Raw genomic sequence first — 22,478 nt, 5'->3', positions numbered from 1 at the left:
ACAAATACATGACATCTTATAGATGGTTATTTGACAAATATAACCCTATTTTACATCACATTTAACTTGAATATATTAATTTGAAATAAACGTATAGTTTGATTTTCGGTTTCAAATCAATTTTGATAATTAAAATATCAATTTTAGGAAACTACCTTAATTGGCGGTGGTAGTGGTAGTGGTCTTAATAGCACGGTGGTGGTGGTAGTAGAGGTGATGATATTGGTTTTAATAGCATGGTGATGGTGGTGGGAGTAGAAGTAGTGGATGTCTTAATAGTACGGTGGTGGTGGTGGTGATAGTTTTAATAGTACGGTGGTGGTGATAGTGGAGGTGATGATATTGGTCTTAATAATGCGGTGGTAGTGGTGGTGGTGGTGGTTTTAATAAAGCCAAGGTGGTGGTGATAGTCTTAATAGTTCGATGGTAGTGGTGGTGGTGATGGTGGTGGTGGTGGCGGTTGGTGGTGGGTGGTGGTGGTGGTGGTGAGTCGTGGTGGTTAGGGTAATGGAGTTATTTGGAAAATAAGATAATGAAAATGGAAGAAAGAGATAAATGAAATTTTAGGGGTATATGGACGGGGTGTTTGAGTCATTTTTCAGTTATAAGACTTATAAAATTGAAGTAGATGTAATTTTGGTGCTTATAGAATTGGAAGATCTTATAAGACATTTACAGTAGAATCATAACTTATGAAAAAAAAACAAACAAAAAAAATGTCCAAAATCACTGGGCCACATCTTATAAGAGGTTATAAGACCTCAAGGTTTTATAAGAGGCAAAAACAAATGGCTAGTATCTTCCTCAATTTAGGGTTTGATGCAGACGATTATAAAGATAGTGCCAGCGTTGAGAAACACGAATGCTTAGCTTAAGTCTTTATACTTTGCTGTGGTTTCTTTGAAGTTGTTTGGATTGGCGACTTTAATCCAAGCAAATACAGTTTGCAAACCATAATTTTGGTATATTTGCCATTTTCCAGAGGAAATTCTGAGCTTTGGTATCAAACTCATTGAGTTACACATCTGATCAATTGCCAATGCCTCGTTTTTTAATTTTGATATTTGAAGTCTATGAATGGTCTAATTTGAAAGCTCTTGGTGAGACGATCCATAAATATTCCAACAATTCTAACAAAAGCCTTTCACCCATTATATCAGAAAAATATCTTCAGAGGATACCCATTATATGTACTTTCTCTATGTACTACACCACAGTACGTTCCCTGCTCCCATCGCGTAGTACCACGCAAAAGGTTGGCTTGGTAGGACATACAGCAGCATTCACTTTGGAAATTCATATACAGTAGATAAATGTCATTGGTGGTGGGGGGAACACCCCTCGAGGATCAAAACTCAGCTGCCTAGATGACCCTCTAATGGATTCAATTGATGGCTCTAAATTCCTCATCCGATCATATGGTGGATTGGTGGGTGACTATTCCATGGTTGGTGAGTTTAGGTGAAAAAGAACTTGACATCATTGACTAATTTATTATTAGCACATGATCAGTTGAGCAGTTAAAGGTTTTAAGTATGCTAAGATTGGTAGTACATTCTTAATAGGTTAAACTTAGAATATATTGTACATGCACTGTACTGCACTCTCCCTCTCTATTCACCATAAATAGCTAACCCATGATATTAGTACCATAGGAGCCCCAAGGAGAATGAATCTGTTCACCATCTCCAAGTTGTGTTCACCCTCACCTCTTCATTAGATTGGTATACAAGATTCAGTCGCATGTTTAACACTTTCGGAAGGATTTTTGTGCCATTATAACTGAGACTGCGCATCAGAACCAGAATGCAATAACATCTGAGGCTAAAATGAACGGGTAAGAACGGGAGATAGACAGGGACGAGGCAGAGCATGGAATGAACCAACAACACAACTTCGTTGTTGCTCTTCCCATGCACTGCCTCTTCCCTGGCTCTCCGCATCTCCTTTACCTTTTCTTCCTACCAGTATGATTTTATTTCTCATCATTTAGCATTCAACGCAATAAGACAATGTTAGTAAATCCAAATATTTCCAGAGTCACAAGACCAAAATCATATTATGAGAACATTAACTAATGCAATGTGAATGGATCGTGTATCTGCTTAGACAGTTAGTATAATGTCCTCTCGGAATCACAAAGCTCCAATGTCTTGGCAAATTCGTACAAGGGGTACGAATTGGTGTCGGTGTTGGACACAACACTCCTTTATCCCCCCAGTTCAAGTGTGGGTATGTAGCCCACACTTCCGAGAGAGATCCAAAAGTATTGTGTCCGTCACCGACACCAATGGACATCCCATAATCTTAAATTTTCGTGGCTAAAGACTAAAGAATAGTAAGCTTTCTGGAAGTGAGAAGCTCATGTGCAATGCACGCTCTATATAAGGAAATTATGAAATTATCTATTGATCTTGTCTGAGAGTACTATGTAGTACTGACTGCAATACAACAGTGTAGTACAAGTGTACAACAGGTTACAGAGGGAAAAAATGTGTACTACAAGTCCACAAGTACTTAATATATATATGTAACTTTTAGCTATAGATTAAAATTAAATATCTGCTTATGCTTATCACCAGGAATGTCTGATCTTACTCGCTAAGCACATCTGAGCTACCACATAAACTGGAGGTTTGTGCCAGACGGGCCAACACGCAGCCTCTCCGCTGATTCTGTATATAATCTGAACTCTCAATATAAAATAAAAAGAAGTTACAGTACACAAGTAAAGCTTGCATACTAAGTTACCAAAGTCCATTTTAGGACAGAAAAACCATGTATCATCTCAGTTGGCACAGTAAATATGAATTACATTAGAAATTGGTTGCTTTTGTGCATCACATATTTTCCGATTTATTTGTAGGTTATCAGACTTGATGGTGATGGCCTATTAGTTTCAACTTTCAAGTAACTACTCTTTAACAATAAAAGTAAATGATTTTTTTCTTCTCCACTCAAGCTGGTGATTGTTTACCATAAAATATGTTTTAAGTTTCGTGATTAAGAAGTGAGAAGAGAACAAATTACATATCAAAGAACTATTTGCTGGACAGATAGACACACTGGTTATCTTGTGTCCTAAATGAAGCTATCAACAACTTACTACAGGAACTACAACGGCAGCAAACGATGTGTATCAGAAAGCAGTGCTACTAATTACTAAGCTTCGTTTGGTAAAAAATTCGAGTTGTTACTGGGTGGATCTGGATAGTTGTCATTGTTCTGGGTCTAGATTTAATGGATCCTATTTTACATTATAGAACCATTTGTTTTTTATCCTTGTTACAACACATTGATCTTAGAAGTTAAAGTTCTTCGAAGCACAAGCCACGTATATCCTAAATTCCTAACACAAACTTGTCAATACTCTGGGAGTTCCTTGTCAATACTCTGGGAGTTCCTTGCTCAAGACAACAGCAATAACAGAACCAAATACAAGAGTTTCAGATTGTTACCAAGATAAGCTGATCAAACTTCTTAGATGAAAGTATGAATGTATGAAACTTCTTAGACAGCTTTGGTGGACTGCTTAGGCAAACTATTAGAAAAACCAATGTATAGAAAAGTCGTTTAGACAAATATAAATAGATGACTGCACAGCAGATTGAGCGACTAAACAATATCCTGCCCTCTTCATCATTTTTATGTTTAACAAATACAAACAATTTTATCAGAAGTTCAGAACAAGTAAATGTAATTGCAGAAATGAGAAATGCAATACATGAGTAATAAATATCAGATGCATATATAATGAGCAAAAAATACAATCTGTGAAACATTTGAGTAGAAAACCTACAAATTATACATAAGAATAGGATTTCAAAAACGAGCGAAATGTAAAATCTTACTCTTCAGCTCTCTACCAATATACGTCTATAATTTATCTTTTACGCAACAGCAACCAGATTAAAAGGACAAGGTATAAGAAAGAAAAACATTATAAATCAACTTGCCCATTTCCTAACCACGCTTTCCTTGGCTGATAAGTTGGAGAGGATCTCCTCCTTTTGAGTATTATCAGGTACACCATAAGTACCAGCAGGAGATATCTTCCGCAAAATATTCAACTTTATATAAGCCAACCCATTTCGTACCCCACGCAAACCAAAAAGCAATCCCCCTTTGCAATCACAAGATACTATCAAGAGAAAAAAAGACGTTGCTTGTAAGTGGATGCATTGCAAACAACAGATATTAATCAAATAAACGTGAATACTTACCACTAAAATAAGAATTAAAACTACAAGACTTGCTTGCTGTGCCTCTTCCCAAAAATGATCACCGTTGAAGCCACCAAACCAACCTCCCCCACCAGCACCACCCCCTCTTCCCATCTCTTCTCTTTTCTGGATCTCTTTGTCCCATTTCTCAAATTCAATTCTTTTTCCACCAAGAGCACTTTCTAATGCATTTCTAGCTTGTTCCTGCATAATCATTACATCTATGTTTTATCACAAGCAGTGGAATGCATCTAGAAACATCAGAAAGGTAAACCCATTTTCACTAGAAGTTTTTGCAAATGGAAAACAAACTATGAAAATTTGAAGCTGAATAGAGCTATAATTTTGTGGGGAGGGCCCAAAGTTACACTAGAAGACTGCCTAAAGGCTTCACAATTCCCACAAGCAGCTCATGACACTATTACAACTACGAGGAATCACCTGAAAACCTTAATTTATTACTATAGTTGCTTGGTTGGAAAAGATAGTTATAAATGAAATGAATTAAAAAAGTCCTACAATACAAACTTACAAAGAAAAAAACAAGGAAATATAAACACAACCAACAGCCAAAAAACCAAAAGGATCCGAGCATAATGTCCTGCAGGCAAAGAGAACGATAATCGAGTTCAAGAAGAAAGTAAAACTGGGGAGGAAACTCTGCAATTTTACTAAAATCGATGGGAAGAAAAGCATGGACTCCCTTTTGTAAGGTTACAATTGGATGACTGCCCAGGAGGTAAGGAACTCAAAATAAACACTATTCACAAACCTAATAAGAATCAATTTCAGAAACAATTACAAAATAATAGGAACACTGAGGAAATCGTGGAAGGCAAGGGGTCATATGGCTGGATTGATCCGGGGTAATTCTTGAAAAGATTGGATTGATCTTAGGTTAAGCTTATAAAGGATAATCCAATCAATTCTATTACACTCTTAGGACTGGTATCAATCGAATTAATTGGACATATGTCGGATCAATTTACCATGTATAAGCTTGTATTGATCCAATCTTTGCCTTTGCTTTCTACAAATTTGCTCCAAGTAACAGAGAGCAACTTGTGAGTCTCCTCAAACAATTTTGGCTCCTTAAAGTCGCATATGTTTTCCTAGATTGGTAATGGATGGATTCGTCACCACCAAGGGTACAAAACCTGATACTGCTGCACAAATTAATGCCGGATACATCTAACAAATTAAATAGCTACTTCAATTCCTATTCATGGATCAGGCTCACCACCCTAAACTCAAAAGGAAACTCACCATGACACCTATGAAGTGATTAGAAAAATGTCAGCATGGTGCAAAATTTATACAAATATCATTTGTGGAACTTTATGATTGACTTCTCAGACTCCAACTTAAGCTACCACGGACGAAACAAGGCATCACAAAACCCGCTAGGTTCTTATTTTAACCAAAACATTCTGTTCCGTTGATAAAAGATTCCACGGTCACGCATTTCGTTCTCCAACAAGTAATAAGTTCTGTTTTTGATAGTTGGCACTTTATACCCCTAAACCCTTATATTTCCCTTTCCCTGTGACCTCAAGACCTTGGGCCCAACATCCCAAACGCTTGACACGCCAGAACAAAGACACTTGCTAGAAATGAGTAGAACCCTAATTGCTCAGTCAGACAACGTAAGCGCTATGGTTGTAGTTGCTTCCTCAGGTCAAATATTGTGTCTTTATAATCATAATGTAGTTATTAGTTACTACATACAAGTCCCAATAATGAGAAATTCTCTAACTACGTGACATTCAAATTAAAGCAAATAAAAACAAACAAGACCTCCCCTTTTCGATTCTTGGAAAACAAACATGTGTATCTGCCTTTGCAATTCAGTTTCAACTGTAAAATTTTCCACTCAGGGTTTCTGACCGGACGAAGGTTAACAGCCTGCGCCATGCTCCACACTAGAATAATAACTCACCACAAACAGGTTTCACTTTTACAATGACTGCGATTTTTTTGGAAGTTAATGAAGGTGTAGATAAGTAGTGGGGACTGGGGAACATGGGAATGATGGGACAGACAAGTAACATCTTTGATGACATCAAGTGTTAGAGTGGTGCTCTTCCTATGTGATGTCACAAAAGATGCATCATGTGTTACGTAATGGGATTCATGCTAGCTGTCTGTTTTCATGCATTTGGGCTGGCTGATAAAGAAAAAAATTAGGGTCCTATTACTGCCGGACCCCAATTTGTGTTGGGCGGACTCCCAAAAAAAAACAATTATTACAAGTTTGTCATTGGTTTCAAAAAATCTAAAAAAAAAACAATTATTACAAATATATATGTTTGAATTAAAAAATTGAATTGAAACCCCAACTTTAAACTGACCATTTGGAGTCGTTTTAATTTAAATCTCAAACGACTTGGCCACAACCGCTTGGACTTTCCAAAACGATCGACTTGGCACACCGTTTAAAACTTATTTGAATTTTTTCAAAGTTCAAATCCTAAACGACAGCGGGTCGAACCAGTCCAAAAAGTCCAAAGAACTTTGAATTTTTTGGAAGTTAGTCCAAATCTGTGACATTGGTCATATTTTAACTAAGTCCAAACAGTGTGACCATATTGTTGGAGACTTAGTCCAAACGGTGTGACCATATCGTTGAGTCCAGACGGTGTGGCCATGTCGTTGGGGATTTGAACTTTGAAAAAAAATTTAAAGTTTTGTTTTTTGGGCTCTTGACCGGTATGACCGGGTCATTTGGACTAAGTCCCAAACGGTGTGGCCAAGTCGTTTGGGACTTAGTCCAAACGACATAGCCGGGTCGTTTAAGTTTGGGGTTTCAAATTCAATTTTTTGGAAATCAATGGCATACTTATAATAATTATTTTTTTTTTGGATTTTTTGAAACCAATGGCACACTTGTAATAATCGTTTTTTTTTGGAGTCCCCCCAACACAAATTTGGGTCTGGCAGTAACAAATACCAAAAATTATTGTAACCTTATGCTCTTACTAAAGTCCCACGTCTTGATTGCCTGTGAAACTTCGGTTCATTAAGAAAATTTGTTGTTTGTTCATGGGTTGAGTAGGCTAGTAACTGAAGTAGAGAGTCGGAAGTAAAAACCCAGACGCACGTAAACAACGGTAGATTTTATGCAAATTGCTGAGGCTCATATGCAGTGCACATTTTTATGTAGGGATGGAATTTTTCCAGCGTAACCACAGACAACTTGATGCAATACCAATAACAACTTGGAGAACGTTAAAGTTTTGTGCACTGGAACTCTAGAACTGAGGCATTATATCTTAAGCAAATTAGGCCTTTTCCTCCAATCTCCCGAATGTTTAAAGACACATTGGACACAAATGCTGCTTTAGGGCCTCGTGTAGGCCAAGGAAAACAAATGGCATTTATTTCAAATGTTGAATCACACAAAATTATAGATTGATTCAGCCTTTTAGCCTGACTGGCTAGCTTTGTTTCAGGAGACATTACTTGATCAACACATGAAAGCTCCTAGTAGGAAGAAACCTTTTAAGACAAATTTACTGAACATATTTCTGAACCCACAACCGCACCCAAGTATCTGATTGCTAAACATGCAAAAGAACCGACAAAGCTTTCTTTGAAAGCCAATTCATTCACAAGGGTGTTTACAAAGAAAACGATTTCCATAACACAATCAGTTATAATCAGAAACCAGTACATTATCGTCTACGAGAGTACTTGTGGTCTGAAGTTTATGCTTAATTGTAATACCTTCACTAGATCCAAGATAACAAGAAAAGTAAATGGAAAGCCCTCAAGAACCTGGAAATCAATTTACATCTAATCGAACGAGCATCCTGCAAGACAATAAGTTTAAAAAATGATCAGAGAACAACTAGGAAATGTCAGTTCTAAACAGAAAAACTGCTGCATTGTGGAACTGGCCATTGTCAATAGAACTGTAATGTATAAGTTTGTAGACTGTGACTAAATTGTATTACAGCTGATAGACCAACTATCTTGACTATTTCTTCATCCCTTTAGGGCAAGCAGTGATATCTCTATTTTGAACCTCAGTTCTTTACCCCTTGGTACTATATCAGTCCTTGTCAACAGGTAATCAAGTTAGAGAGTTGATGTTTCAAGTTGCTACCGTTGAGTACTTTGTTGTTCCTAGACTAGAAATTGCCTATTGGGGATACGAAAGTTGTTTCTACGAACTGTGTATCGAATTGTTTTGAAGGTAACACGACTGCCTTCTTCGATGGGGCTGTAACAATTCCGTTTGAACACTTTCATCTAAATTTATGTGTAGACAGACACCTCACATCCCCCCCCCCCTGCAGTGTAATTAAATAAGAGCACATCAAGAACCAAAAAAAAAAAACAGGAAACAGAAAAAAACAAACAAGGCTTACAGGCTTACGTAGAGATCATGAAGCAGGGAAAAGAGCCAGAGTCCAACCAGTTCTCTTATGAATGAACAGAGGTATATGAAAGATACAGTTACATCAACTGAGTTGCACTTAACCACTTGAATTACGTCAGAGTAGACTAGCCTACTGGAGGACGGAGTCTGAAGTTTGTTTCTCCTTCACTGAGCAATGTTGCACTACGTACTTAACTAGCTAGCCTTGACAAGGGATGGTTGAACTAATTGGACAACTATCTAGTAGATGCTGAACTGCTGGAGCTCGGTACTGTAGACTCATTGGTATAAGTGGTACATCAAGAAAAGATAACCAGTTTGTTGATACAATACATCATACAGTTTTTATGGACACCAATGATACAACAAGTGACGAACAAAACTTCATTGTCATTCATTCATTCCACACCATTTAGCATTAGTTTTAAGTAACCAGAGCAACAACTTCATTGTCATTCATTCCTACCACACCACTTAGCATTAGTTTTTAGTAACCGGAGCCACAGGTAAGGGAGCAATTATTATGCGGTTTACCTATTCAGCAATGGTCATTGAGGGGCATCAGAGGAAATGAGGTTTTTGAAGCTCCTAAGTAGTATAAACTAGCAATTACGAGCATCAGACTCTCGACTAGACTACTCAGAAGTGAGAAGCGGAAAGACTGCACCACGAGTCCATGAGTAATAGCTAAATCCAGACTAGGTTGATTGTCTAGCTATATCTTAGGGTGCACAACCTTGCCAACTCTCATAGGGGGAACAACACATAATGCTCACAATAACACAGTAGGCTCAGCCTGTTACAGCATCAACTGACACGAGTATATCAAACAGTACCACAGATATTAAGTTCTTGAAAGACATTGGAAATACACTTTGAACCTAGTTTGCATTCTTATAGGTGTTCTAATTATATTTGGACATTAAATCATAAAATACAGGGCTTAAATTGTAGAAGAGACCAATTATTGCTTATTCAAAATATTTTTTGTTCACTAAGATGTGAATTAGGATAGAAGAAAGTAATTGTGTTGAAGTGGACCAATATTGTTTGACTATATAAAACCTTGATAGAATAAAAAGGGAGGATATGTAAGGATGAAGTAGGAAAGTAGCTATCAGCAGAGATTAAGTCCAACAAGTTACATACAATTCAAGAGATATGCAGAGATGAATAGTGTAGGAGATAATACAAACCATCAGTAGATATATATATATCCATCAGACCAAATACAGAATATTTTTTTTTTCGGTAATCAACCAAATACAGAATAAAAGTAAACTAAACTTCACACTTTCAAAAGGGCATCTTCAAAGAATATACCACTGCCACCTAACAATGAGAATCTGCAATGGAAGCAGACAAGCAGTGACACTTAGTCCATCTTAGATGGACTAGATACGACCATCCAGTTGAATTAAAACTAGCGCATAAAAATTAAACCAACCCAAGATCACAATAAAAAACAAAAGCAAACAAAGTAAATACATGAAGCATCTACAAAATCAAATTACAGTCAAGATATAGAGCAACATACTTCTGATCTTCATCGGTCCAGCTAAGAGACTGGGCGACGGGTACACATGGTTGAGCTTCTCCAAGCGTGTGATCCATATAACCTGACTCAATATACCGCAAGTCCTCTAAAAGAATTTTGTAGTGCTTTTCCACCTCCTCTGCACTCCTTCCTCCGACCATCATTGCGACGGCATTCCACCTATCCGGATTGTCCTCTTCCACAACAGCCAGCGCCAATTCAAATAACTTGTTCTCTTCCCAACTCCATCCATAGAACAAGTCCTGAAATCCATCCATATCACCAGAAACAGATTCCTCGGATCCTCCCAAGTACAAGGAATACCAAAATACTCACATCCTACAATAATGTAATATCATTTAAAAGAATCACCTATGAGACCTTGTTTGATTTCCTATACCAGAATCTTTTAGACTTCTCTAATTGATCAGGTTTCAGTGGCAATTATAAAACAAACTCTCTCTGAAAAAGTATCTTGTACAAGCTTGTTTCTTCCTTTTTGTCACAAACTAGTGGTCCTCATTCCATATATAAATATAATTCTACACAAATAAAAAACAAAGATGAAAGATATCTTGATTAAAAAACCCGGATCAGAATTCAACCCTTTGGGCAAAAACTAAATAAAAATGACAAAAAACAAAAACAACTGAATACTTCATTTACCACTTGTTACAAGAACCAGAATCTTATTTTCCATTTGTTGCAAAGATCCCCATATGTCTTAGATACACAACCACAACATGACACCAGTGCAAGACAAACACGAGTTACACAATAATGAAAGAGCACAAAACAAACTATATTTAAAAAACCCACCAAACTTCACATTCTTTCTTGCAAGACAAGAGAAAGACTTGAGACTTGGGGGGTGTGCTACTTGGTTTTTTAATGGTTTCCAGAATTCACAAGTGGGTCATTCTCAAAAGACTTTTGATTGAAATGGTACAAAAACTAACTGTAAAACATTTGCATGTGGTATGACAGAGATTAGATTAAATAAACAATTTACCTTTAAGTGTTTCCTATAATTGGATTTGTTAGGAAATGAATTCAACAAGTTATCTTACTTCCTCAAAATGTTTATAATGTGCAGGTAGGTTTGTTAGATATATGGTCACCTGTCCCCTTCAATCCGGACAGTTTTGGACCCATATGATTTGCACCAGATCTGTGGACTTCACTTATGTAGCCTGATTTTTTGAATGACAATGTGTTGGAGAGATTCATATAGCAAACACCTTAAAAATGAAAGATGAAATTGCACTAGTTGTGACTCAGATATGACTCCATAATAATCTTTTTCTCTGTCAGAGTGTCAGCTCATCTCAAGCAATACTCTTGTAGCATATTAAATTGTTACAAAATATAATCTCTTTATTACTTTATACAGACTAAAATCATCTCTCTAGAATTTTGGAACTTATGATATCAAAAGTCAAGATCCTTGTATATCTGTGAGGCTATGAGAGATGAAACTTTGCTCTTTTTCCTCCTCAGATAGGGGTCTTGTCCCTTATCTCATATAAAAGTGGGAATCTGCCAAAACAAAGGGGGAAAAAATCATAAATCAATATTAAAATACCGAGGGACAAATCCTGTTAGTATAGAGACTACATCAAAAAAGGCTATGTACATAAGTGACCCATCTGTAATTTTGTGATACCATTGACACATCCGATAGCTAAGTTTTGCTAATTATATTGATTATAAGTTATCCAGATCGCTTAGAGATGTCTTGACCTCTAATACTGTCTCCTATATCAATTTCTAATTCTATAATCCATGGACTGGCAATACCCATGCACCACTTGTCCATTTACAACCTTATCATTTCTAAATAAGAAGATTTAAGATTAGACAACTTGCAAGAATCTTTCTTATTTTAATTTTATTCAGGTAACTTGATACTAGGTTAGTAGGGTTGATTCATTTTTTAAACCAAACCTTTAGACTTCCTTCCGCAAATTAAATAAGGCCTTTTGAGTTTTAAGTTTTGACAACTCAAAAGTAAACTAAAAATGAGATATTCTTCGCTCAAGCAGTCACGCATTACTCAGTACATTGTCAGCACACTGGTAAGAAACATACTGTCTCCACTGAAGTATAACAACAGGGTCTGCAGTCTGACGGCCAAGAATCAGTGCTCTGAGGAGAGATTCTGCTCTATTGGAAGAGTGAACATAGATGCATTATACCCTATTTTTTTTTCACATACCAGTGATGCTAAAAAAAGAAATAAACAACAACAAAAATGCTGAGCATATTTTAAAGATTAATATAAGGGTTAACTAGTATTATCTCCCACTAGATGAGCCAATTAGGACTTTCCCCTTAGGAAATTAGAGTCTATCCTCTAAATACACAAAAAAAAAAAAAAAATCAATTTGAGTGAGTATTGAAGAGGAGAGACCCTAATTTCCCATCCTAGGGGAGGGAAAATCCTAATTGGCTCATGTAGTGGGGATAATACTAGTTAACCCTTGAGATAAAGGCACGAAATGGCTCCAAAAATATAATTGGGAGGATCTACTAGGCCCATTGTACCCACTGAGATTCTCAAGACTAAAGATTTGTACTACAGTAGGAAAACAACTACACGGCTGCTAACATGTCCCACGTCAAATGTGACTCAAATATATAAGATTAATCATTAATGTTTAATATACAAGAGAATTAGCTAAATATTGCACAACAAGTTAGTTACACGGTTACACCAGTAAGATAGGATATCCAGTAGCGCTATTGGCAGTCACTAAGATTTTGTATAGCCAGCCTATCATCAAGCTCTTTACGATAGACTTGAATTAATCCAGTACTGTCAGGCATTTCAAGCTTTTCACCCATGATCGCCCTGTATTTGCTGTCTCTATCCTTCAAATTACGCATAAAGTCGACCTGACAAAAATATAAGAGAGCAGAAATGTCATGTTCCCAGTTACTAATTGGACATGATGTTGCAAGCAGCTGTAATCATACAACACATCCAAGTTCGCCCTTCTTATAGTGCCATCCATGCAATGATGACACAAGCTGTTAACTGGTGCCACATGAGTGGACCGATTTGTCGCAGACGATCTTCATGACTGAATGCACAGGTTTTGTGCTATACGTCTATATCACTCACTATATGACCATTCAAAAATGGGCTAATAAATTATCCAATTACATTGTCAGAAACTTCAAAGCTGGTGTAGTCTCTTACTCTCTTGATTACAAACAGTTAAAGGAACATAATGAATGAAGACTCCTAGAAAATGATCATGTGCATAGCATTATGTACGCTCATTACATACAGTTAATGACCACATCTAAAAATGAGCACAATCAACAGTAATGCAATTGCAAAAGCAAAAACTCGTAAGAAAATTAACGCATGCTAACTCTGATCCTTCTATAGAACCAATACATTTTTACTTCTACCAGAAGGAGAATAAATAAATTTGATTCCTAGAAATAATTATAATTTGAAATACAAAACTTTACCTGTTCTTGGAATATATCGAATTCATCAGAGCTCAAAGAACCGTCACTGTTTGCATCGAGGAGTTGCATCATCTCCTCTGCATCCTCTCCTGCAGCTCCAAGCTCTTCCATGACTTCCATAAGTTCCTCAATACTAATCCTACCATCCCCATTCTTATCAAGAAGGCGGAATACTCTGTCCCTTTGGTCAATTTCAAGACTTCTATGACTTGTACAAGGGAGATCTCTAAGTCGCAATGCTGCAAGCTCAGCTGCAGCCATCATAATTGCCTTGAGTCGTTTTGCCTAGGTATCAATACATGATTTAAATCCCACATGAAAGTTTCAAAAGATTCTTAATCAAGAATGTGTAAGGAGCACAAAATATCAACTAACGCCATCACCACTACAGTTAAATTAGATAAAAAAGAAGATGTTATTGATTACGTTACAGAAAAAGCATAGATCCCTATAGCCACTAGATTGCAGCAATCTAACACAACAATATCCATTACAATATATAAAACTGAAAACTGAAAACCGAAAAAAACTGAAAATTAATTTGCATACACACACTTCTTGTCTGAGAAATCTACTTTTCTCTTCCCAGATATGTTTATCAGGTAAAACTATACACGAGCAAAAATCACACATCCACTGCTAAATGCAGAGGTTTTGAATGTAGAATCATGTCATAAGAAACCATAGCAATAATGAAAGTGTGGTAACCAGTAAGGATACAAAATTAGTAGATTTTGAACAATGATCTTCAACTTGCATATATGAAACAATTAGCACATAGGTTGCCAAAGCTACAACCAGACGTAGATGAAAATTAAGAAAAAAAAAAGTAATGAAAGGGAAACGAGAATAGTTAAAAACAAAAATACAAAGTTTAACGACGAATCAATGAACTAACCTCATATGGATCTGTAAGGCCACCCTTGTATAAGGAATGTGATGCAGTTCCATCAGAGGCAAATATGTCCATGTCTGAGGTGCGTATTTGTATTTCCATTAATGGTCTAGTCCTGCCATTGTCGCTAATGTCAACTGCCATATGTAAACTTTTGTAACCATTTGCTTTAGGTCTGGCTATGTAGTCTTTCGTCCTGTGAGGTATTTCTTTCCACAATGATTGAATCACTTCACGTGTCCTGTAACATGCTTGCTCACCAATTGCCAATGTATTATCTCCATGTTTAGGATGCAAGATGACACGCAAACCTAATACATCATTTACATCTTCAGGCTTGCGGCCATCCTTCAAAAGTTTCTTCATGGTGCTGAAATGGCTTTTATAACGACCTTTGATTGAGATTTCACCCGCCATCTCTCGTAATAAGGGATCAGTTTTTAAATGTTGAAGCAATTGCTCTTTGTACATATCTACGAGGGGCTTACTTCCTGTTTGATGGCTTCTCAACCAAGTATCAATATAAAGGTATGAATAGGGAAACAAGTATCGGAAGGATAGGTCCTCCAGCTCCTGCGAAACGGCGCTAGTGCCTACAGCATGAGCCAGGGGAGCAAATATCTTCATAACCTCAAAAGATAGCATCTGCTGTTGGTATCTTGGAAGGTAATCAAGGTGTCTCATTGTATCAAGCTTAAGAGCAAGTTCTAGTGTCACAGCTCTAATATCATAGTACGACAGGCAGAACTTTCTCAATGCAGAGGCACTATCATCATCTAAGATTTCCACTTTTGACGGAATTTTCGTTACCCGCAATCTTTCATGCAATAGATGAGCAGTACCTGGGCCAATCTGACTTTTGATCTCTTGTAGTGACATGACACCTGACTCCAGAACTTCTCTCAGCATGCCAGCCGAAATAACCTCTGCATCCATCTGCAATGTCCTCATGGTAAATGCTTAAGAATCCAAAGTACAGGATCAAATTGATTTGCAGTTTTCTATCAATGAGCCAGTTTCAGTTTATAACTAATATGGCGAAAATGAAATGACACGCAATGACTAGGTGCTTTTGTTTTTATGTAGAAGGTCAAACTGAAAATATACATATAGAGTTTTACGAAAGCATATCTCTAAAATTCTTGAAAGGAATAATACACTATAGGATTAACAAAGAGAAAACTTCTTATTAAAGTACAACATACCAAAAGCATGCACAATAACCTTTGTCTCAGTTATAAAAAGGGACAACTGAATTAGCATAAACCAAAGGACTTGAAAAATGTGAAGAGTCAGTCAGCCCACTTAACAAGATATGAAAAAGTAAACTCAAAATTCAAGGAGTAGAAAACTTATGTTGGACGTTTTTGAATTAACTTCTAAGGACAAAAAAATTGACTACCGTCAGTATTTAAGAACTTTTACTTTAAGACTTTAAAATGGATTTGTCAATATATTCTATATCAGACATCCAATATAAAGACTGTGCTCCAGGACTGCAATGGCATTTAGAGAATGAACATAGGTCAAAGTATATAATTAAAGATGGGCAAATGTGAATCGATATAGTAAAACAGTAACCCCGTAGTAGAGATATCGAAGCAACTTGGTCAGTTTATTTCATCTCACTTTTAAACTGCCAATCCAACCATGGTAGCAATCCTTCTAATTTAACAAATTCATGCTAACTTATAAGTTCGAAATACCTGATTCCAAACATCATTTTGCAGCAAACTATCTTAACCACAATACTTTAAAAAAAAAAAAAAAACTCCAGCCTCCAGTGGGGAGGGGGTTAGGCAGACCCTACCAGTGTACTAAAATATCAAAAGCAAACAACTAGGGGATGGGGGGGGGAGGTGGACATTATGAACCTTACCTCGTTACAAGGATAATGCATACCCAGATGCTAAATGCATGAGATAATTGGCTACATTTATAAAATATGAAACCAAATACAAGACCAAAAATCCTAATCAAAACCCGAAATCGAGAATTAAACTCTCAAATTTGCTAACCTTGCACGATCAAGTGTGCAAAATTACCTCTAGCCACACGAGGGAGTTGCATAAGTAAATCAAATGTAACACTTATCTCTTCACTAGTTGCATGTTTAGCAAGAATATCTGCAAACAGTTACCTTATCAGAAAACATGGACAAATACAACATTTCTAGTTTAACTCCTACCGGGTGAAGATGTCCAGTCCTTCTACCTGTGTATTTCCAGCGTATAGGGGGAGTGTTGACATATATGAGTGTCCCCGAGCCTACTTTAATATATTAATAGAATTGACCCTTCACATAAGTTCAAACTTATGGAGAAATTGGCAATTTAACATCTATGCCATGATTTACTATGAAACCAAGGAGGACCTTTACCTCCATAGAAGCAACCCAAGATGATTTGCAAATCAATCTCAACAATGACAGGTTTGAAGTTCTTCTCCAAACAAATTTTCAAACCTTCATAAACATCTAGTAACTATGCCTTAGTGTTAGAACCTTGTCTAAAGAAAGAAGAGAACGCAAAACGAAAAATTCCATGGTGATCTCTCACTATACCACCACTTCCACAAGAACCCGGGTTGCTCAAAGAAGATCCGTCGGTATTAAGTTTGAAAAAGGCTACAGGAGGCTTATTCCAATTCCAAGTGACCACAGTAGGCAAATTTACAGCCACCAATTTGTCTTTCAAACCCAATGCTTGCAAGGATAAAATTTCAGTAAAAGAAGACATTGTGGTGTGCTTAGAAAAAATAGAAAGATCATGCAGCCACTTACATACCTTTCTAATAACCGTGTGAGCAGTAAGTGGAACTTCTTCATATCGTTTTATGTTTCTGGCCATTCAAATCTCCCACACAATCAGTGAAGGGGCAAGTTTTTTCAAAGATCCACAATAAGAATCCCTCCTGCAATGACTAAACCAGTTCATGAACCCTTGTTTCACACCAACCACAAAAGCCCATTGAATACCAAACACCGCTGCGAAGAAGTCGCTAGCAACAAACTGAACTTGTTGAAGTGAAGAGAAGACATGATGATGATGATGATGATGATGAGTGTTTTGAGCTCCATGATGAAAAATGAGTAGTTCTGAGTTTTGAGCCACTCTTGAACAGTTCTGTGTTGCCGTTCTTATTCAACTGAACTTGTTCAACTCCCCCTTCTATACCATTTTGAATATTCAATCGAACGGGATTGAGCTTTCAGAAAGTACTCTCGTCATGACCCTGTAAAGTGCAATGCTTGCAGAATAGAGGAAGGTTTTCATACTCCACCTTCTTCCATCTACCAGTGACTGTTAGCTTACCCAACCAAACCTTATCAGGAAGTGCTTTTGTAAGATCAACTTCTACACACACCCTAGCCCTACTTGGATGTGTCATTGTTGCTGTAGCATTATCAACTCTTAGATATCATCCAATAGAACTAGTGACGCTCTTCAAAAAACCTGGTAGAAACATATGGAATGGCAAATGCAAAAACGGGGTCGAATTTGGGTTCAAAAGATGGAGACCACCTAAAACTCTTATAGTAGAAACCCTTGATCTTTTCAGATTCATGAGACAAGGTTTTAATAACATCAGATTTTGAATTAAAGTTCAACATTATTGTGTCTTGGGTCAACAATGCCAACAACCACTCCCGATTGTAAACCCCAAGTATTTGTCAAAAGATCTCTAATTTCCTTAACAGATGGCCTTTTTCCATTAGAGAGCTTCATGATCAATGTTTTATCGAAGACATGTTTCGCCCTAGCAGGATATCCCTCTTTGAGAATAAGGAGAGAAGGATATAGCAGGATATTCCTCTTTGGTTTCAAACCTCGGTTTCACACAGAAATCATCTAGAGAAGGAACAGCTGCACCTCGCACAGCAGTGGCAAAAGAGGGTCTGGAGGGTTGTCTGAGACTCTGAGGCTCACTGGAGCCCCTCCAAGCTCCGTCAAGCCTGCCGGAGCAGCCATAAGAATGTACAAAGGCAAGGCACATCCAATTTACCGGAGCAGCCATAAGTATTGTATGAAATATAGCTTTGATGCTAAAGCAATTGTGTTATAATGTACAAAGGCAATACTTACCGGAGCAGTCATAAGCAGACCTATTTATGACTAAAGTATACTTCTGTATCTTAACAACAATACTTGATAATGAAGATTGGCAATTATGACATGACTAACTCCATATTTTATACAGAGGCAATGCATTTTGATTCACCAGAATCATACTTAAACTCGAATAGCTATAAAATCATTATAACACAATTGCTTTAGCATCAAAGCTATATTTCATACACCCACTAAACAAGTTTTACTATTTTGTGTGAGATCTTGTCACCGATCATGCTCTTCAAATCAAGCTTGTCCCCCCCCTAATTCAGTTACAAGTTACTGTGTTTGTTAGAGTTTGTTGAGTCGGTTATGATTCTGTTATAACAGTTGTGTCTTTGAAACCCTTGTCTAGAAATTTCAGCAAATTTGTTTCCCCTGCTTAAAGTCAAACTCCCACTACAACCATGAAATTTACCTTATCAATTATCCTAACAAACTCCACAACTTAGCCCGATTCAAAACATCACGTTACAGCAAACAATTTTGATCAAATTAATCGATATATTAGTCAATCATAGCATGCATAAGCACTTACATCAACTATATATACATGGACAAATAGCATATTAATTCAAAAAATAAAGCTACCACAACCTTAAAAAAATGATAAGCTATAAATCCATACCTGAAGATCAGCAAGAACAAGAGCCACAGATAAAGCTTTAGTAAGTGGAGAACGACCATCACTAGTCAAAGGCAAGACTTGTAAAACAGGAATGGACAATTTAAGTGCCTTAAAAAGTAGACGAGACGAACTAGTCGAAACCATATTCATCCTTTCTGACAACTCATTAAAAACTCCAACTAATTCCACTACCATTTTCCCTCCTGGTTGTTCTAATGAAGTGGCTTTCACAGTTGCTTGAATGCCACGAAACCTCAGTTTGTTGGTATGAAGAGAGGGATGGAATTTTTTTAAGTGGTAAAGTAGTTTAGTGTGTGGAGAAAGTGTTGTTGTTTTGGAGATTTGTTGAAGTGAAGAGAAGACATGATGATGATGATGATGATGATGAGTAGTTTTGAGCTCCATGATGAAAACTGGTTTCTTTGGTTTAAGATTTTGAGGTGACGTTATTTTTGAGATGTATGATTGGTTGTTAAATTTCCACGTACGCTACTTTTTCAAGTAGTCAATTATGGTTGACCGTCAAAGTCAATTTTTTATGATTTTTGTTATGCCCCTTAAAGGCTTAAAGACAGAAATGGTCGGTAATGAATATATATATATATATATATATATATATATATTTGGTTGTTTTGAGTGTTTTACCACGAATTGATCCCATGACTAAACTAGCCAATAGTTTACCACACCATAGTACAAAATATCCTGATATATCGCGATATGTAGAGATATCTATTCAGATTTCAGAGAAAGATATATAAATATCACGATATGTTCAGAGATATATACGACTATAAATATCGGTGATATTTCGATGATATTTGTGATATTTTGTGTATATAACAATTTTATTTAATATTTACCATTATATTTCAAATAAATAAAAATAATGTATCATGATATATCAAGAAATATCCACAATATCTACGATATTTGTAGATATTTTAGATATATCCACAATATTTGCATGTGAAACAATGCCAAATATCCCCAAAGAGGGAGATATATCCACGATACATATCCAGAAATTGAATATCGATAAATACCCATATCCTGATATTTTGTACTATGTACTACACTACCCGGTAATAAATATATGGACAACTCTTCCATACATTTTTATGTGTAAAAGGTACTAGTATACTGCTATGCAATGGGGGCATGAGCGGAGAGGGAAAGGGAGAGATTGAGAGGGCATGGAGAGGGAGAGGGACGAATGGAAGAGAAGAGATGAGGAATGAGGACAGACAGAAACCAACAAAATGACTTTTTGTGCACATACCCCCCCTCGACCCAGAATGTTTGCTCCGTTCATATATATATATATATATGCTTATGAAAAAAATGCAGAAATAGGTAACAAACTATATATGAAATTAACTAGTATACTGCTATGTAGTGCGGGCGTGAACGGAGAGGGAGAGTGGAGAGGGGAGAGGGGAGAGGGAGAGATTGAGAGGGCGTAGAGAGGGAGAGGGATGAAGAGGAGAGACGAGGAATGAGGATAGACAGACAGAAACCAACCAAATGAATTTTTGTCTGCATAGCCCCCCTCGGCCTAGAACGTTTGCTCCACTCAGTTGATTAACTAGTATACTGCAAAACAGTGGGAGTGAGCGGAGCTGCGGAGTGAGAGAGAGAGACCGCGGCTTTGGGTGGGTAAAGAAGAAGGAGAGAGAGATATTGGAGAGAAGAAAGAATGTTTGGCGAAGAAGATGAGAAGAGAGAATAAGGACATACATAAACATACCAAATAGAATTTTGGGCCACATCCCCCCCCCCAGCAACGAAGTGTACCACGTTAGCTTCTGTTTCATTTTCGTCATTTTTTTTCATATGTGGCATGGTATTTTTTTTTTCTCTAAGAGCATTCCCAATGTAGATGAATATTAAGGGGATGTGACAATATTCACCTCCAAATGATCAAAAACCTTTGCCCAATGCAAAGATGAATATCAAGGTGACTATTTTCCCAAGTCAAAACGAGAGTAAAACCTTCAACCGAGATAGTAGCTGAGTTGGGAACTTTGGACATGATGTTTTATTCCGTCTCGTATGTTTTTTTTTTAATTTTTTTTTTTTTTTTTTGACGGAATGTTTCATTCCGTCTCACGTGTTTTTTCAAAATTTTTTTAACTTCAGACGGGATGTTTCATTTCGTCCGGTGCGTTTTTTAGTTTTTTACATTTAGACGGAATCAAACATCCCATCCGAGAATAATAGTCACCTTTGTATTGGGCAGCCTTACCTTCTTTTTCACCAAAACGGTGGAAAAGAGGGGAAATAAAGCTGACGTGGAGGTGAATAAGAGTGGCTTGCATTGGGAATGCTCTAATTATATTCCTATGTGGCTACCTTAAACTTGGGTCATGGTGTGCCTACACAAAACACAAACTATTCCTCATTTTTTAACAATCTGATATAGAATCCAACGGCTAGGAATTTTTCTGAAAACAAATTGTATCTCCAACTAAGTTAGTATCCTGTTCCTTCACATCAAATGTTAAAGTCTTCAGTGGCGTCATCGACAAAATTCGTAGATAAAAAGGAAGCGGTGGTTGGACACAGACAACCCAAGGAACCAAGTCTGTTCAAATTCATATAAGAAGTTTTCAATCTAGGGAATCCGATGTTGATATCGATAGCAATGGCTAACCCAAAGTCATAACTAATCCTCCATAGAACACATTGGAGGAACACAAATTGACACAACTACAAAATTGGGTGCACAAAGTCGGAGGTCTATCAATCCTCATACAAGGAATTTGAGTTGCATTTCCCACAAATGCTATCCCTATCTCTCCTAAATACCCAATTTAAATGCACCGATTCTAAACCCCAACAAGAAAAAATCCAGCCCATTCATCACAAATTGTTAATCATCCTTATCTAATTTAACAAATGCAACCCATTGGCATGTCCTTCACTAATCACCATTACTTGATTCGCCACAAACTGCCATTGAATCTCATTTCCAACATGAATAAAAGATTAATGAAATGAAAAGTCGAGTTCTTTTGTGGTTCTGGACCTAAAATGAATCATGCCTGTGTTAAGTCTCTCTCTTTCTCTCTTTTCATTATTGAAAGATGATTATATTCACTGGACATTTAGTTTATTGGAAGCAGATTAGTTGCATTATCTTCTCAATTGGAGGGAGCTAAGGTAAAGAAAGAAGTTGATGGAGTGTTGTTAGTTTTTTGATCAGCTGGG

The 22,478-nt window shown here is 36.9% G+C and overlaps 3 protein-coding genes and 1 long non-coding RNA gene across 11 annotated transcripts; 1 reads left to right on the top strand and 3 right to left on the bottom strand.

Moving 5' to 3' along the window:
- Window positions 1–945: 945 nt before the first annotated feature.
- LOC147481112 (uncharacterized) lies at window positions 946–3,620 on the top strand. Its single transcript, XR_015205154.1, has 2 exons — window positions 946–1,837; window positions 2,583–3,620. It is a non-coding gene; the product is annotated as an uncharacterized LOC147481112 (long non-coding RNA).
- Window positions 3,621–3,729: 109 nt separating this feature from the next.
- Window positions 3,730–6,203, bottom strand: LOC147481111 (uncharacterized). Its single transcript, XM_086578173.1, has 3 exons — window positions 6,021–6,203; window positions 4,224–4,427; window positions 3,730–4,141 (listed from the first exon to the last, which is right to left on the bottom strand). Exons 1-3 carry the CDS (start codon window positions 6,135–6,137, stop codon window positions 4,073–4,075), a joined length of 390 nt encoding a protein of 129 aa, XP_086434299.1. The 5' UTR covers window positions 6,138–6,203; the 3' UTR covers window positions 3,730–4,072.
- A 1,594-nt stretch (window positions 6,204–7,797) lies between these two features.
- Window positions 7,798–11,528, bottom strand: LOC147481110 (protein RADIALIS-like 3). Of its 6 annotated transcripts, none has more exons than XM_086581228.1 (3): window positions 11,157–11,528; window positions 10,145–10,483; window positions 7,798–8,035 (listed from the first exon to the last, which is right to left on the bottom strand). In XM_086581228.1, the coding sequence occupies exons 2-3, from the start codon at window positions 10,420–10,422 to the stop codon at window positions 8,008–8,010; spliced, it is 306 nt and encodes a 101-aa protein (XP_086437354.1). In that variant the 5' UTR covers window positions 10,423–10,483; window positions 11,157–11,528; the 3' UTR covers window positions 7,798–8,007. The 6 variants fall into 6 exon arrangements, with proteins under 6 accessions (XP_086437354.1, XP_086437353.1, XP_086437356.1 ...); XM_086581227.1 differs by having other exon boundaries at window positions 10,145–10,686; window positions 11,266–11,514; XM_086581230.1 differs by having other exon boundaries at window positions 11,266–11,502.
- A 1,230-nt stretch (window positions 11,529–12,758) lies between these two features.
- CRSH (Ca2+-activated RelA/spot-like protein) lies at window positions 12,759–19,707 on the bottom strand. Of its 3 annotated transcripts, none has more exons than XR_015206752.1 (4): window positions 19,266–19,707; window positions 14,529–15,461; window positions 13,631–13,881; window positions 12,759–13,042 (listed from the first exon to the last, which is right to left on the bottom strand). XR_015206752.1 is itself a non-coding variant. In XM_086581223.1 (4 exons), the coding sequence occupies exons 1-4, from the start codon at window positions 19,668–19,670 to the stop codon at window positions 12,887–12,889; spliced, it is 1,779 nt and encodes a 592-aa protein (XP_086437349.1). In that variant the 5' UTR covers window positions 19,671–19,705; the 3' UTR covers window positions 12,759–12,886. The 3 variants fall into 3 exon arrangements, 2 of the variants coding, with proteins under 2 accessions (XP_086437349.1, XP_086437350.1); XM_086581223.1 differs by having other exon boundaries at window positions 13,631–13,915; window positions 19,266–19,705; XM_086581224.1 differs by lacking the exon at window positions 19,266–19,707 and adding an exon at window positions 17,312–18,602 and having other exon boundaries at window positions 13,631–13,915.
- Window positions 19,708–22,478: the final 2,771 nt, after the last annotated feature.

Source organism: Coptis chinensis, chromosome 8 (genome assembly GCF_015680905.1).
Source record: "Coptis chinensis isolate HL-2020 chromosome 8, ASM1568090v1, whole genome shotgun sequence".
NCBI lineage: Eukaryota > Viridiplantae > Streptophyta > Magnoliopsida > Ranunculales > Ranunculaceae > Coptis > Coptis chinensis.
Note: the sequence above shows the minus strand (reverse complement) of the source record. Positions and strands in the feature narration are given on the sequence as shown.